General features: G+C 50.7%; 2 protein-coding genes across 7 annotated transcripts; both read right to left on the bottom strand.

The window, feature by feature from the left end:
- Window positions 1-1,139: 1,139 nt before the first annotated feature.
- On the bottom strand, window positions 1,140-7,742 carry LOC100538640 (dual oxidase maturation factor 1). The gene is made up of 6 exons (XM_085233507.1): window positions 5,791-7,742; window positions 4,920-4,977; window positions 4,102-4,236; window positions 3,752-3,965; window positions 2,856-3,070; window positions 1,140-2,216 (listed from the first exon to the last, which is right to left on the bottom strand). Exons 1-6 carry the CDS (start codon window positions 5,935-5,937, stop codon window positions 2,002-2,004), a joined length of 984 nt encoding a protein of 327 aa, XP_085089633.1. The 5' UTR covers window positions 5,938-7,742; the 3' UTR covers window positions 1,140-2,001.
- Window positions 7,743-13,409: 5,667 nt separating this feature from the next.
- On the bottom strand, window positions 13,410-16,721 carry NMB (neuromedin B). 6 transcript variants are annotated; one of them, XR_002118754.2, is made up of 5 exons: window positions 16,534-16,721; window positions 15,871-16,073; window positions 15,008-15,111; window positions 14,770-14,858; window positions 13,410-13,687 (listed from the first exon to the last, which is right to left on the bottom strand). XR_002118754.2 is itself a non-coding variant. In XM_003209298.5 (3 exons), the coding sequence occupies exons 1-3, from the start codon at window positions 16,667-16,669 to the stop codon at window positions 13,640-13,642; spliced, it is 387 nt and encodes a 128-aa protein (XP_003209346.1). In that variant the 5' UTR covers window positions 16,670-16,720; the 3' UTR covers window positions 13,410-13,639. The 6 variants fall into 6 exon arrangements, 1 of the variants encoding a protein (XP_003209346.1); XR_014885940.1 differs by having other exon boundaries at window positions 14,770-15,111; XR_014885939.1 differs by having other exon boundaries at window positions 15,008-16,073; window positions 16,534-16,720.
- Between the last annotated feature and the right edge of the window lie 691 nt (window positions 16,722-17,412).

Here is a 17,412-nt window from a genome sequence, read left to right as displayed (position 1 = left end):
TTACTGAAAACTACTTCTTGGAAATATTTGGGGCATTTTGTGGGGCTGACTTCTTCAGTGGGAGCTGTGGGGCTTGTCTGCAGGCAAATGCCTGTGAGTACCCACCAGTGGCATCCTTCCATGGAGTGGCTGCCCTGACGGAGGCACTCCCAGAAAAGATGAGATTCAGCATGGACAGTGATGCCTTTGAGAAACTTTGGGGTTGCATGGTCCCTGGGCTGTACTGCTGCAGGTCCTGCCTCTTCCACCCGTTGCAGATCCCAGTTTCCTGGCTGAGCCAAGATGCTGCTGGACAATGAGACACGAAGTAATTGCCAGCAAAGCATTGGCTCTCAGTCCAGGCTTTCTGATCCCATGCTATGCAGACCTGGCCTGTTGGACACAGGGAATCTGGCCAGACAACCTGTGCCAGTAAACTGAGCAAACACCACAAAATGTCCCTGAGGCTCTGCGAGGATCATGGTCCTCATGCCTGAAGGCTCACAGTGCCCTGGGACATGAGGTCACCACACCACTTAGCAGGCACCAGAGCTGCCCGCTGACCTGCTGCCAGGATGGGCTGCAAATGGGGGACACACTGGGAAAGGCAGAGGGCTGAATTTCTGTTCAATGGATAAAAGGCTTCTTTTTCACCTTGGATCTTCAGGCTGAAGCACCTCCTAGTAGATGCCATAAGGAATGTCCTAGTTGAAGTTTTGAAAATTCAAGGAGTTCCATTCTGACACATTTCTAAATGCCTTAAGGTCCTTGTTGAAGTGCTTTCCATCTGAAGAGAGATGAGACAAGTTACCATGCCTGAACATCCCTTCCCTTAAGGGTCCTGCACAATGGTCTTCTCTCTGCTGGTCTGGGGATTGCTATCATCAAGACTTCCTCATGTCCAGGGTCACTCCAACCTTCCCATATCCTGGTTGATTATTTGCTTGGAGATTCTCTGATACTCTACTTACCATTCACCCCTATTGCCTTGAGCTAATTAGCTACTGTCAGATGTCCCATGTGGGGCCACAACAACACTGTCACTTCTTCCCTTTCTTATGATCATCATATCAAAGGATCAGCATATCCCTAGCCTATGAGCACTCAGAGGGATTCTTTTAATGACATACAAGAGAAAGATCAGATCCAGCTTACTTTATTGAGACAGAAGGGACAATAAGTGAGTACAAAACAGAAAAATGTTGTTGCAAAGCCTGCACAGAGTTAAAGGGATACAAATCTGAAATACACACCCTGCATGACCAAGGTACCTGCTAGCCGCCAGCAGACAGGAGAAGTTGGCCACATCCACTGTGGTCTGTAGGATGACATATTTGTATGGTCCATAACAAGTGGGCAACTAAGCAGCATGAAACCAGGTACTTCCAGGTACTCTCCTCCTGCAGACTGTTTACAGACAGTGACTGGGGAACTGGGGCATGCACTTCCATCCCCTCTTCCTCCTCTCTTTCCCACCCATCAAAACATTTTATCTTCCTTCCAGAAGGCCACAAGAGTCTTGGTAAATCACATTTTGTGATCTTCAACTGATGTTTTTGCCTTTGACAATCTGATCTTTGACATCCCAGGAGCCTCCAAGATTTAGTATCTGATATCTGGGAGGTCTCTAGGGTTTGGTGTCTCTGACATCCAAGAATTCTGCAAGACTTGGTGCCTCCAACATTTAGGATTCCTCCAAGGTTTGGTACAACCAATATCCTGCTAATTTGTGGGATACCTTTCCAACCCATCCTTCACTCCAGACCAAGAGCAGGTGCTGAATACAGGGTATTTTAGTGCCCACAGCTCTGCTCTTTCTTCTCCACCTGTTGATGGGAAGAGCATTGTTGGGCAGAGTGGGCTTCTGGCGGACCTTTGGGGTGAGTGTGCTATTGAGTGTGTAGGGATTGCTTCTCCTTTGGTTCATACTTATATGTTTATTATATATATTTGATTTCTCTCCAGTTTATTTTGATTTAGCTTCCACGTCAAGGAGATCTCCAAGACTATGTTGTTTTTGCCTCATAGCTTGGTGGCTGTAACCTCACAGAGCTCACCCAGGGACACCATCAGTATATCCTGCTCAGAGGAACTGGACTCGGCTGGCAGGTGGGACTTGTCCCACCCATCTACATCTTCTCTCCTTCCCTCGTCCAGGTTGAAGACAAGCTTCAGTTTCTGCGGGTGCACAGAGTTGAGAACAATCACACCCAGCCCCAGCAGCAGGCAGAGCAGCCCTGAAACACACAGCATGGAGAGATGCATTGTTCCCAAATGTGCTCCATCCTCATCCAGCCACAGACTCAGAGATGGGGACCAAAGGGGATAAAGGCCAGTGGGATATGGCATCACATGGGAGGTCAAGAGAAGGGATTATTTCTGTTCCCAGTTTCCTACAGCACCTCCACAACTTGGCTATCTAGTACAAAAAGAAGTTAATAAGCTGTTGCAGAGGGCCCAGACAGTTAGGTCTAAAGCCCACCATGTATGGGGAATGGCTGGAGGAGGTAGGTTTGTTTAGCCAGGGAAGGAGAAGCCTTCAGGGGGACCTAATTGCCACCTTCTGCCAATGAGTGGAAAAGCCGTGGGACAAACCCTGAGAAGTGGAAGGGACCATCCATGGTTCTGAAAGGCAAAGGGTTGATGCATGGGTACATCAACTAGAAGCCTGAACAAGGCCCTGGACAACCTGATGAGGCTTTGACATTAATCCTGCTGCAGGAGAGATCCTGGAAAGTCCTTCCAGACCAAGTCTTTCCCTGATTTTATGACTCAAGACACAGATGATTTTGGTCACTCATATGAGAGTGGGTGAAGTACCGCTGAGGTATTATTACTGCAGGAATGGAGACCAAAAGCCCCAGCTAAGCACTCACCTGTTGTCAATGTCAGCCAAAAAGATCTGCCGTAATCTGTTTTCAGGGAGGCTGGCCCAAACTGGATGGGACACTTTGGGATGTTCCTCACCATGACAAAGAAGAGCAGTGAGAAAAGCATCAGCACGGCAGTGAGCAGGAACATGTAGCCACCATAAAGGAGGACAGGCATGGAGAAGAGCAGGATAGAAATGAGCCAGGTGCATAAGGCCATCCTACAAAAGGATCACAAAACTGAGCTGAAAGCACTGTACATGGGCATGTCAGTTCCTGTAGTGGTGAAGAGGGCTCTTCATACCTGGGGACATTCAGCACTGAACTACTTGAGACTCTGATATGTTTACTCTGCACAGGAGGCTCGAGTGGAGACCTCCAAAGGGCCCCTTTCAAATTGTATCTTTCTCTGACCCTGTAGTCCTTCATAACTGGCCAGCCCCAGGTGTTTCCTATCTATTCAAAGGGAAAAGGGCAGCCAAGGAGAATTCTGTTGGAAGAATCACATCGTGAGCCCTGCCCGCATCTGATTCGGCAGCTGTAGTGAGCACAGCTCTCAGCCTTGCCCTGTGCACAGGGCTTGGGCTTAGCTTACTGGGGAGGTGAGTCTAAGAAATTGTTCTGAATCCAAGAACAATAAGGCAGAATCATTTTAAATTGACGTCCTTGCCTTGAGATAACCAGCTTCTCAAGGACAGGGAGGTTTGGGCATGGCCTGTTATTTTTCTTGATCATGAAGAAGGAGACATGGGCTGGGCCAGGCCGCTGACACACCTGTGAGGAATGCCAAACCACTCTTCTCTGCAGCATCTTTCCCACGACCTCTGAGACATGTGGAGATGCTCTCAGACCTTTCTACCTACAGTGAGCAGAAGCAGAACTTACCCCTTGTTCCGCCTTACCACAGCGTAATGGATGCATAGCGGCTGGAGATGCGGTACTGCCTGTGCACGTTGCAGGGGCTTTGTGTGGTGAACTTCTCCGCCACGTAGAGGATGGGGCTGGGCAGCCCCTTCTCCAGACTTTTGCTATAGCTGTGGTCGTAGTCTGCATCAAAGCTCCAAGCAAAGTGCTCATTGTAGTTGATGGTCTCATTGACCTGATTCACTGGGTTTCCTGCCAGAGGAAGAGGAGTAAGGTCTTCTCCCAGCCTTGGAGGCAACTCCAAGATTTCCCAGTATGCATGCCCACTACCTGGATGGACAGTGGCCAAACTTGTGTCCGATTTCTTTGGGTTGTGATACACACTCACCCACCAGCGTGATGTTCACCCCTGCCAGGCCGATGTGCAGCCCAATGTCCACATTCACCACAGCAAGGCTGAAGGATTTGTAGGAGGTGTTGGCTGTCACCCAGCCGCTCTCCCAGTCCCTGGTGAACTGTATGGCTGTAAAGATAATGGGTTAACTATGTCTTGGTGAGCAGACATCTTAGGGACAATGTATGCTGGAAGGACATATGTGAGTGTTACCATGGCCCAAACAACATTCCGGATGCAAGGCCTGGTTTATAAGCAGGATTTTGAGCAGAGAAGCATGGTGCATGCATGTACCTCCGCCAACACCTACCCGTTTCCACAGGAGCCCCATTTGGGATTGTTTCTCCCCATGCTCAGCTCAGTTCCCAGCCCTAGAGGCAATGGGGCTTGTGAACACCTTCCAGGCACTGATGTTCTTCTAACTACAGCCAATTTGTCTGGGTCTCCTGGCAGACAGGAAACCAGTAGTGGTCCACCAACCTTTGGAGAGGAGGTGTCTGAGAGTCTGTGCTTCCTATCATTGCTAATCCAAGAAGCCTTTAGACATACGATTTGAATTTCAGGTAGTTCTGTGCGGAGCCAGTAGTTGGACTAGATGACCCTTGTGGGTCCTTCCACCTTGGGATATTCTATGATTCTATGATTGTCCTGTTGGGCTCAGATCCTGGGTTGTCTTCCCTGTGAGCTCATCTTGCAAGATGGACTCAGCTGTTCTTTTCATCCTCCCACCTTGCTCCTCCATGCTCTCCTTGTCTGTCCTTGCACTCCTTGTCCCCACCTGTCTCTGAGCACACTGAGACCCCCATACTCACTGAGGACCACTGCTCCAATGAAGAGGCTTGTCACCACCCGCAGGAGCCAGAAGAGCCGCTGCAAGTGGAAAGCAGAGTTAGGGACACACTCAGATTTTGTGATATGGAGCTCAGCTTTGATTGAGTCCCACCAGAAATAGATACCTCTCTCACTTGGGGAGCAACTCCGTGGGCTCCACAGGTGAGTAGGACAGGGGAAGGACCCATGGCTTGGGCATCCCTTCCATGTCATGGGCAGCATGGAAGCTGAGGCAGAGCAAGAAGGTCAGATTCATCCCATTTGAGAAAACCATGCCCATCCCCTTTCCGGGAAGGATATAGACACTCCCTTTAATAGTCCTGAGTTGAAGTTTCCACACTTATCCAAGCCTTATGTGTTTCCATGTGTTGGAAGCTGGCCACAGCTGGAAACAAAAGCAGTTTGGAGGTTTGCTGGGTGGGAAATGCCTTTCCAGCAGGCTCCTGGCAAGCAAGAGTGGTGGTGTAGGTCTAGGTGAGTTTGCCAGGTATCCTCAGAGGGCTCAGTAAGTGGTGCTGAGGCATGCACACTGCACACTGTTTTTTTGGGGATTCAGGAAGGTGGAGCAAGCCCTTTGTGCCTCACCCAGTGAAATCATTCAAGCTAATCTAGCCAAGAGTTTGCCAAGCTCAGATCTGAGCCGACTGTAAATTTGGGGTGGTGAAGTCTGGCCTCTCCAGCATGGGAGCTGGGCTGGAGCTCATCACTGTGTCTGAGATCCCTCAGACCCAGCCATCAGCAGGTCCCTGCCCCATAGGCACATTTGTTCCCCAGGCCTGCCGTAAATGCAGGGAAGGAGGTGGCACTCAGGCTCCATCCAACACAGGGCTGAGTTCCCCTCCCTCCACTTACCCCTTTGCCCCGGATGCCTGGCAGGATGATGATGGAAGTGACCAATGCAGAGAGGAAGACGGAGGCAATGATGGCCCAGGTGGTGTCGAAGGGGAAGCAAGCGTTGGTGCCAGGGTAGAAGGGGAAGGAGCCATCCCATAGAGTCATCCTGTTGCTTCAGGGGTGGAAATCAGCACTGAGAGCCTTCAGGAGCACACCACTGATGGATATACATCATCTGCCCATACTTCCTCTGACCCAGTCTGCCCCACAGAGCTATCTCCTACTCCTGTCCCAGGGTGTTGGGCACCACCACCGGTGCACACCTCCAAGGAGGGTGGGGGTTCAATGGTTTGTGCCAGTCCTTCTGAACGGCCATCCCACTCTCTTTGACTCTGTACAGGGGCAAGCACCTCAATCCCTCTCTACGAGCATCACCACCGTGAGCTGAAAGGCCCCTGGGAGCCCTCCCTTCTCTCCAGAGAACATCCAAACTGTGAGGATCTCTGTTGCAATGCCTGGATATGCCCTCAGGTTTGATTTGGCCAAGATGCTGACCAACGTCACCCCTATCTGTGAGAGACCAGTCAAGCAGAAACCCCCGCACCCCATGCAGTGCCTACCTCTGCTGTGGCCAATGTTGGAGCACCCACTGATCCTCTGGGCCAGTGGCTGCTCTGAGCTGCTGCCTTCACCGTCCCACGCTGCCTCCGGGGCTGCAGGCAAGAAGCCAGCCTGGCATGTTTCTTCCCGAATTTGTATGCTGTGTCCCGCCTCCTCCAACACTGCTGCCAAACCCCAGGACAGGCAGGATGCAAGGAGCAAAGGGATGGCGTGGCATCTTGTGGAACTGCAGAAGTGAGCAGTCCTGGGGGGCTTTGCCTTCTTTTCCTCCATTTTTCCCATTAAAAACCCAGCTTTGTTTTATTTTATTTTGTTTATGGTAGGAAGACACCAGGGCTGCCAAGCTCCTTGGGAAGGCCGCAAAGGCTTTCAAAGCCCCCATAACTGCCACTGTCCCCATAAAATGCATTATCCAGCAGCGCATCCTGGCTAGGGATGGCTACCACCACTGACAATGGACCAGACTCCATCTCCAGGGGAATTTTCCCAGTAAGGTCCCATCCAAACCTTTGGTTATGCAAGGTGACAGTGACACAAAAGTTGGATAGGGGATCAGCAAAGCCCAGCAGATCTCCAGTAAAGATTTATGCCCATCTCCTTGGTGCCAATGGTGCAGTTAGTGTCCAGGAGTCTCTCTGCCCCACTGGTTGTCTCCATTGCCCCTCAGTCCTGTTCTTGAGCATAGATACTTCATCTGGCATCAAGCTAGGGCTCTGTTGAGGTGGAGACAACCAACATCCCCCCACCCAACACCCTGTCACTGGAAGAGATCCGGGTGGCAGCGGGAAAGGCTTCCCATTGTCCAGCCCATGTGAAACCATAATGAGATTTTTCCATCATGGAGTGCCCACTGGATGAGAAAAGATGCATCTCATCTGCCACAGGGCACTGAAGTTGATGGGGATCCAAAGATGCTGCGGATCCAAAGATGGGGGAAAAGACCTGACATCTCAGCATGTGAGACCTGTAAAACAAGTTTGACTGAGAGGACAGAGCACAGCATGACTTCTCGCCCCTCCCTGTGACTGCTGCCTGGCTCAGGTCCTGACTGGCCTCCATCCTCAGCAGATTCATCCTAGCACTGTCCAATAGCCTGGTTTGGGGAACAGAGTGATCACACCTCCAACCTGTGTCATCCTACAGGTCGTATCCCTGCCCACCCACTTCCTGGGGAGTAATCCTGAAGACCTAGGGAGCAGCTTTGACCAAACACCCACCTCTTCCACCATTCCCAGCTCCTGCCAGGTGCACCTTCTGCCTGGCCTTACTGGCTTGGTACTGTCATTGTCCAGGGAGAGGAGAAATGCCTCAAATAAATATATCGCTCTTAAGGCTTCACTTTCTCTATCTCTATGATTACATTCCACATCCAGAAGTGTGATATACTAGGATCATTTCCTACCGGTCCATGAGCTGCAGATGCCCAGAATGTATACAGTAAAGCAAGCCAGCTTGGGTTGCTACATTTTTCATCTTAGTGCAAAACTCTGGAAGCAAGAGCATGATCCTGTGCAGGGCCAGAAGCGGAGCAGGTACCAATGCTCACATGCATGTCCTTGCCCTGGGAAAAGTCAACCACTGCACCAAGATCTTCCTGAGCAATTATTTTACTCTGAGGAGCACCGAGCATGAATTGAGGAAAGTGTCAAGGTTAGCAAGTCGGGTGAGGCATGGGGTCAGGAGAAGGCTGTCAGTGAGTAGTACCGCCATAAGGTCCTGCCATCCTCCTAGTGAGAACTGACACAGGAGGGACTTTAACTAGGCTGCCAGGAATACTTCATCCAGAAATTGTGTTGAGTATCCTGCATTCTGCTCCTTCCGGGAGCCATCAAAACACTGTAGGAGAGGAATGGGTCACCAATGGAACCTTCCGAGGTGCATGTCAGAAAGTCCATCATGCTTGGGGCTGCCTGATCATCACAAGGCCCAGTCCCATCCAGGCTCTCACATGCCCTTGGAGCTCCAGATCACAGAAACCTGGTTACTTTCCTTAATATCTCCATCCTTACCTGTGTCTTATCCCATGGGAACTGCAAACAGAACTCATATTGAGGAAGGTGTTGCCTTGAAGTAGATTTTACTGTCTCAGCTTGGAAAATCCCTTCCAGGGGTTCAGTTTGATGTTAGAAGAGGGAGTTGACCCCTCTGAAGCTTTTCTAGGTCTTGTTAATGATGCACTGTGTGATAATTAGCACTTTCATCGCAGGCTGCAATTTAGAGATAAGCTTTCTCTCTTAATCCCTGGTTTCAGAAGCCTGATTAAAGCAATACCCATTTTTCCATAGATGTCCTGTGTCTAACATCTCCACATCATCCTTGAAATAACGCACAGCGCTGTGCTACCCAAACTGGGATGAAAGTCTCTGAAGGTCTCTCTTCTGATGAAGGCCAACAGCATGCGGTGTAATAGGAAAACATGAATCTCTCTCTCCCAAGCAGTGGAAAGTCCTAAGGGCTGCTCCACTGGGAGCTTTGTTTGTCCTTATTAAGAGAAAGGAGTATCCTAAATTCACTTTCAAGAAGGATCTTACCGTACATGCCTGTGCCCATCACATGAGGAAGAAGCAATTCTGAACTACTGCTTTGATTGGCTTCCTGCAATGGGAAAACATCTCATTCTTGTAGAAACGATCTAAATACATCTTATAAAAAGCATCAATTATGCAGTAATTTGGCCAGCTCTACAGCTCCCAGTAAGGTCTCAGTACTGGGTGGTGAAGTCTGTGGCAGCTGAGTGAAGGCACTGGTGGAGCAGTTCCCAGAAAGCAGTGATCATCTGCTACGTCACATTTATCCTACTCATGATGCTTTATAAACAAGCTTGAAGCACCAATTCACCCCTCAATATTTTATTTCCCTTCTTGGTGCTTACCACCATATGTAGGTTAAGTGTGGAATAAATACATGAAAACTGGAAGTGACATCATGTCAGACCTCTCCTCTCTGTACATCATCACCCTGATGATTTTTGGGGTCTGATGTCAGAGTCCAGTTGCAGGAAGGCACTTACCTGGCTCTCTGGGGCTGGTTTTGTCTTGCTGTTCTAGATTCTTTTCCATCCATTGAAGCCTGAATGCTCAGGAACAAATGCTGCAAGTGCAGCCCATAGAAAGTTTTTGCAGGTCTGTAGATGGGTGGTTTGTCTTTCTAGCCTCTCTAGCCTAGAGTAGCAACACTTGGTGCACATAGGTCCAGGTGGACCTTCCCATAGAGCTATCAGGCCATATCAGCATGAGAGGAGCTCTGGAGAAGTGTGGGGGATGGCAAAGGTATTTAGAAACCTAATTCTTTCTTCCTGACAGCAAGCTGATTTCCTTTCTGCCTCCTTCTCCCCCTACTTCACTGCCTTGTTTATCTCCCGTGCAAGAGAGGGCACAAAACAATGCAGAGGAAGGAGCACAGCAACCTGAGCCCTGACACTTTTGCTGAGGGCGTAGGAGAGTCAGTCCTATCCAACTAAGTGAGCATGGCTGGGAGCACTTCACTAATCCTGGGACACTAATGACACCAAGTGGTAGCAGTGGACCTTCAACCATATCAGTCTGAGTCTGCTTCTCCTCACCAGGCTGTCCCACAACTGAAAGGAAACAAATGTCAGCAGAGAAGATGGTTTATCTCCCTTCCTCTGATCTTGCTTCACTTCCTTTTCCCATCTCTGCAGTCATGCCACGGCCACAGGGAAGTCCAGGAGATCTGCCACGATCACCATGAAGCCATCTGTGTTCTGAACTGATGCAGCTGCTGAGGGTCTCTGCAGGTTGAGGGCACCCCAGCAATCTGCCAAGTCAATGACCCCAAATATAGATCTGCTCATAGCATGCAGAAGCAGCTGGCAGGCTCTGGAGAATGTTGAGGCATGAGAGCTCCATACAGGAACATGGAGCAACAAGGGGACAAGTGCAAATCTGAAAAAAAACTCAACAGTTTACCAGTTTGTAATTTAAATTGAAGAGGGACTCGAGGCTTCAGCTTGAGTGGCTGCTTGGCAGAATGGGAGAAAGAATGAAACAGCTCAGCGATGGAGCTGCAGGTGCAGCACCAGGCTGTGCAGCCTTCAGCCCCAGAGGTTTTTAAGACCCAAATGGACAAATCCCTGAGCTGACCCTGCTATGAGCACGTGGGAAGACTACAAACACGCTCAGACCAGAAAAGCCATGGTCATGGGGACATGGCAGAGGTCTATTTGAGCTCTAAGAGCACCAAAGCGCACGGTTTTCTCCATGATGACCAGTCTTACACATAGCAGGGACACATCTTCATCTCCATCTTTACTCTGAGCTTGCTCAGCACCTGAATCAGTACTCAAACATTTATATTAATAAGTTAATTAATGAATTAAGTTAAATTCCCCAAATTGAGTTTGTTTTGCCTGTGACAGTAATTGCTAAATGACCTACTCATCTTTACCTCAGTGACTGGGGGAGACGGGCAGACTGCCAAGATGAGCAGTTCTTGCTAGATGGGTTAAAGAAGGAGGATCTTACTAAGGTGCTGCATGGCAGATTTCTTGTGTGACATCCAGAAATCTGTCTGCCTTCCCTCAAACCTCCCTGAGCAAGATGTAAGCTGGCAGACCCACAACATGGCACATCATAAGAAAGCTGAGCATCAGGTCAGAAATCCCATACAGCTGCCATTCCATCACACTGCCAGCTCTTAGGCATCTGGTCTGCTCCAGCATCAAATATGATAGGCTGTGCCATTATTTTTCTTGCTTATTATTAGTTTATAAGCCAAGGCTTTGCTACAGCTAACAGAAGCCAGACTGGGGGCTGCTCATCTCCCAGAACACAGCAACAAGTGTGTGGAGAAAATAAGTTGAAGAGAGGCACCTTCCTGGAAAACTTCCCCTTGGCTTGGTCCCACTCCTCTGAAGGTTGAAGGATCCTAGCACTGATCCAGGCATGGATCATGCCTTGGTACAACATGGCCTGCATGCACTTGGGAGAAAGGCTCTCCTCCCAGCGGGAGCTCAGAGCAGCCCCCTGCAGAGGTCAAGGCTGAACGCATTATCAGAAGGATGCAGGGGAGAGCTTGTGGCTTCACTCAAGGCACCTGGTATCAGATTTAGCTCTCCTTGGGGACATGCCTAGGGTAGCTGGAAGACAGTATATGAACAGCACTTTGAGAAGGTACAGAACCTTATTCTGAAATTTTTCCGCTTGTTTTCCAGCCTTCTGCACCTCTGAAGACAGTACACTCACCATTCTAAACACATCATTAGAAACAAGTTAATAAAAAGACAACCTGCCTTCTTCAGCTGTCCCAGAGGACTCTGGGGCCACACTTGTGCACACGACAGCCATGGGCACACATTGCAAGCACACCACATGGTCATCCTAAAGCAAGTACACTCCAACGAGGAGAGCTTATGGGATCATAGAATCACTCAGGTTGGAAAAGACCTTAAAAATCATCAAGTCCAACCACAACCTAACCACATGTACAGCCTAACTAACAGCCCTCTGCTAAATCGTGTCCCTGAGCACCACATCCAAATGGTTTTTAAGACATCCAGGGATGGTGACTCAACCACCTCCCTGAGGAGCCTCTTCCAGAGCTTAACAACCCTTTCTGTAAAGAAGTGTTTCCTGATATCCAACCTAAACTTACCCTGGTACAACTCAAGGCCATTTCCCCTCCTGTCCCCAGTGAGAAGAGACCAACCCCGCTCTGCTGCGATCACCTTTCAGCTATTGGAAGAGAGCCATAAGGTCTCTCCTCAGCCTCTCTTTCCCCAGACTAAACAGCCCCAGTTCCTTCAGTCTCTCCTCATAGGCCATATTCTCCAAGCCCTTCCCCAGCCTTGTTGCCCTTCTTTGGACCTGCTGCAGCACCTCCATGTCCTTTCTGTACTGAGGTGCCTAAAACAGAACACAGAACTCGAGATGAGGCCTCACCAGTACCAGATGACTTCCCTGGTCCTGCTCACCACACCATTCCTGATACAGACCAGGATGCCATTGGCCTTCTTGGCCACCCAGACACTCTGCTGGCTCATATTCCATCAACTGTCCATCAACACACTAAGGTCCCTTTCCAACAGGCAGCTTTCCAGCCACTCCTCCCCACACCTGTAGGGTTTCCTCACAACAAGCTGACAAATGCAGGACCTGACACTTGGCCCTATTGAAACTCAGAATTAACCCTGGCCCATCGATCCAGTCTATCCAGATCCCTCTGTAGTGCCTTTCTCCCCTCTGGCAGATCAACACTCCCTCCCAACTTGGTGGTGGGAGGGTGCTGCAAATTTACTGAGGGTGCACTCAATCCCCTTGTCAAGATTGTTAATAAAGATGTTGAATAGAAGCAGCCCCCCTACCAAGCCCTGGGGGACACCGCTCGTGACTGATTGCCAACTGGATTTGACTCCACTGACCACAACTCTTTGGGCCCAGCCATCCAGCCAGTGTTTCACCCAGCAGAGTGTATGCCCATCCAAACCATAGGCAACTAACTTCTTCATGAGGATGCTGTGAGGGACAGAGTGAAAAGCTTTACTGATGTCCAGGTTGACCACATTGACAGCTTCACCTTCATCCATTAAGCAGGTCACCTGGTCATAGAATGAAATCAGGTTTGTCAGACAGGATCTACCGTTTGTAAACCCATGCTGACTGGGTCTGATCCCCTGGTTGACCTTTAACTGGTCCATGATGGCTCCTGAGATTATCCGTTCCATTACCTTCCCCGGTACCGATAGGTCTGTAGCTACCAGGATCATCTTTCCAGCCCTTTTTGAAGATGGGCAACACATCCAGTGTCCACCAGGAATCCACAGTAGCCAGGACTGTCGAAGACCAATGAAGCATTACAGAGGATTGCTGCAGTAGCAAGTGCTGTAAGAACTTACCCACGTCTGTAATTTTGTTTTAGAACAAAAAGTGGGGCTGCAGGGAGCACAGCCTATCACCTCCTGCCTATGAGAAGCAGGAGCCTCCCTCCATTCTGCATTCTTCCTCCACAAGCCATGGGGTCTGCCTTTCCACTCTCAAGAAAAAGTCTGAGCTAGCATCTGCAAAGAGCTGGTTTTATTCACAGGGGCACATCAGACATCAAGGAAGCAGAAAACATACAGGAAATATACAGGGAGGATCTGCTTTTCATACAAGCAATCACTATTAACAGTATTACAGAAAAAATAAATAAAAGTGATGTTGCTACAGTAACCCACAAGGATGATGCTCTCCTTCATTTGCCATGCACAGCTTAGCCTGCCGACCTCATCCTTCACTGCTGCGCTTCTTCAGTTTGAAAAATACTTCTCCAGCACCTTTGTTAAAAGCCCAGTCTCCTACAAGAAAAAGCACAATGGTGAGCCACAACTCCCCTGTGCCACCTCAGCTGATATCACATACATAGGCTCGGCCCTGGGGTGGCACTGTGAAACCTCAACACACTGAGAGCCAAGCCCTGCCTCGTGCACATGGTTAAAAAGATGAAGAATCCCCATTTGCAGCCCTCTCCTGTTCTGTGAGACTTCTGCTATGACCTGCATGGAGTGGTGTGTGGGATCCTGCTTCGTGGAGGGACATTTTGAGACAAATCCCACCAGCAGCAGGCAGGACCAGCCCATGTGAAGCAAAGGATTTGTTTAATGTTTATAGGAGCCCACAGAAAGGGAGAATCAGTTTATGAATGATCAATGATACTGCCTCAATGTAAAAGGTCTGCTCAGTTTTTAACAGTAGTCTGCATTCCCTTGACAGTTACCCTGCAGCACAGCACAGCTCTTGTACTGAAGCACCAGAACAGCACTTGCGTGTTAGTTCTTGCCCCACTGACTAACAGGAAGGGAGAAGCATCTCTGCTTTTCTAAACTGCTTCAGGATGGAAGTGACAGACCCTGAGAAGAGGATGTACAGAGTTTCACAGCACAAAGCTGTTAAGCAGCTTCTTAGGCAGGTGGCAAACAACACACACACACCAGTTCAAGCTCAGGCTGGCTGCTGACCCCAGTTGTCCAACAACAGCCACAAGAAGGGAGAAAGCAGGAACAGCAGGAGGAATTTATGCTGCTGTCACGTCACCCCAACAAGAGCAAAAGAAGGTCCCACAGAGAAGTATAACGACAGCGCTCAAAGGCATCATGGAGAATTAATATCAACCAGCAGCTCAGAGGTATAGATGCTCAAGGGGTAGAGTGGTAGGAAAAAAAGGAGCAGGGAGGCAGAAGCTAGTCCAGAGGTGCTCGGGGTACCTGAAGGACAGAAACAGATCTAAGACCCAGCTGGGAGCACGTGCAGATTGAGGCAGGAGAGCTGTGAGGTTCTGGAAGGAACTGGTGTGAGGTAGGAGCCAACTGCCTGCCAGGCACCCAGGATGGGGTGCCACCTCACATCCAGGCACCAGATGGGCACTGGGTAGCTCACATACCAAAGGCTGATGTCCAGCACTGGGTTCTAGCTCTGGCTCCATCTCCGGCTGTATCTTCTGTCCCAAGGAGATCCTCAGTTTACCTAAATCTGATGAAATTTAATCAGGGAGGTCCTTGAGCATCAGTACCACTCAGGCTCACATCCCTGCAGCTCCACTCCACCTGTGCCTATCCCAAAAAGCAAACAGGAGCAAGCACTGCCTAATCAGTGCTTCTAGATGACAGAAGCAGCTTTACCTGTGTTCAGCTACTGAATGGCTCCTCAAGCATGGCAGCTCAGTGGGAGCGCACATAGGACACACCTATGAGGATTTCATCTCTTCTAGGGTCTCCATTACTTCCTGCTGTGAACAGAAAGTACAAGACACCAAGGAAACACACAAGAGGCAGCAAACGGGCAGAAACACACAGCCCAAGCAATTCCATCTCCACCTCCTGCGTGAGGATCTATGCATGCTTTGCTCCCAGGGGCTAGTTTCCCACTAGGAGCTGGGAAAGCCCTGAGGGAAAAGCCACATCAAGGAGCTAAAAAGAGGAAGGTGAGGATCTGCTGATGTGGTACAGGAACCCCAGCTGCAGACGAGGCATGCAACTGCTCCCAAATACCTGTTCTGCAGCAAAATAACACACCCTCACTTCTCTGCAGGCCAAACTAACAACATCACACGACCCCTCATGGCACCCTAACCATAGCAAAACAGCCCCAGAAAGGGGAATTAGAAGACTAAAACCTTTCTGCAGGACAGACTCTTCTTCCTGCACATACAGAGCAGTGTCTCTCTTGACCTTTCTCTACAAAGAGAGAGGGGGCAGGATTTGCACTCCTTGTCCTCACCACGGCTGGATAAACGGACAAGGCAGCTGCAGCAGCCAGCTACCCTCATTTCCATCAGAGGATCATCCAGATGCTCCTTAACAACCCCTAGGCTGGAGATCACCTCATCTCCTACTCAGCCCTCCAAACATCAGGACAACAAGCCCCTGTTATTCAGCTGGACACAATCCTAGAAAGAGCAGAACCTCCAGCAGCAGTGCAGGTGCTTCCATCTCCACCACCTCCCTGCTCCGGGCATCTCCCCTCCATACCAGCCAATATTCACCTCGTCAGTGAGATCGTATTTTCTTTGGTTCTCATCCAAAAGTCTTTCTTGCAAGAGGATTTTCAGGAGCTCCCGGGTAAGCAGTTCCACCACGTCCTCCAGCAAAGCTCTGAGCGAAGGGCCGAAAGCCATCGGCACGGCCGGCTGCCGCAGTTCATCCAGACGCGGGGTGCCGGGCACGCTCTTCTTCCCCATGAAGTGACCTGCAACACAGCGCCTTCGTATGCCTCACACGCCCGGCATCGGCGTGAGAACCAGGCTGTGACCTGCACCGCACGCTGACAACCTGACAAGAAGCAGCAAGCAAACCAACGCCTAGAAGAGCCCAGCAGCCCCGGGGCCTCGCTCAGGGAGCCCTCCTCCCGCCGATGGCATCTCTACGGCCGTAGGACCAGCGGCTCGGCGCCAGGAGCCGCAAAGAGAGCCGCGCCCCTCACCTCTGCCCGCAGGAGCGCCGGGCACAGCCGGAGCACCACGGCTCCCAGAGCGGCCATCCCTGCTCCGAAGGAACTGCGAGCTCCGTTTGCGAAAGGAGACCTCAGAAGACGGCTTGAGCGGAGCCCGCCCCAAGCGACCCTCACGGGACCGCCGTGCCAGTCCCGGCCCCGCAGCCTCAAGCACCGACCCTCGCCCCGGCCGCTCTGCCCCGCGGGCCCCCAGTACCTGTGGCCCAGAGGTTGCCGCGGGGGTTGACCTTGATCTTGGCCGCCTGGCTGCGGTGCTCGGTGAAGTCGAGGTGCACGGCGGGTCCCAGCGCAGCGCCGCACAGCAGCAGCAGGAGGCAGCACATCACCGCCATGGCCGCCCCCGCGGGACACACTCCCGCTTAGACCTGCCGCCGCTTCGATTTATATTGAGCGGGGGGGCGGGGACTCTTCAAGCCACGCCCCCTCCTCGAGCCGCCCCTGCCTGCTGCTTTCCTACCCTCCGCGTCCATTCAGGACGTCGCACAGTGCGGCGGGACACACAGGGACCGCCAGGGCCGCGTCACCGTCAGCTGCTGCACTGCGGCTTTGTCTATACTATTACCCCAAAAGAACCCCCAAAACGACCACAGTGCAGCCCAAAATGGCACCAGAGCAGTCCCCAAAAGGCCCAGACTACCCGCAGACAGTCTAGCTCCAACTGGCCCAAATGGCACCAAAATGACTCTGAAACAATCCCAAAATGGCACTAAATGATCCCAAAATAACCTCAAAGCAGCCTGAAATGGTGCCGAAATAATAACAGAGTGCCTTCCAGATGGACCACAGAGCACCAAAATAACCTCTAAAAACCACACAACGGCTCTGCGCAGAGCCATGGATTGCCAGGCACTGGGAACCCCTCCTCCTCCCACCCTCCCTGCACCCTTCACTTACCTCAGTTTTGGGATGGCCTTGGAAGACCCCGTCCTTAAACCTGCTGATCCTCTTGAGCTCCTTTGCCCTCAGAGCTGCTTCCCACAGGATGCCACCGACCCACTGCCCAAACACAACAACTTGCTCCTGTCAGGATCCTGATGACCGCCACTCCCTTATCACCACAGCCAAACCAGGCACA

Source organism: Meleagris gallopavo, chromosome 12, assembly GCF_905368555.1.
Source record: "Meleagris gallopavo chromosome 12, MGAL_WU_HG_1.1, whole genome shotgun sequence".
In the NCBI taxonomy this organism is placed as follows: Eukaryota; Metazoa; Chordata; class Aves; order Galliformes; family Phasianidae; genus Meleagris; species Meleagris gallopavo.
This window is presented reverse-complemented; position numbering and strand designations above follow the sequence as displayed.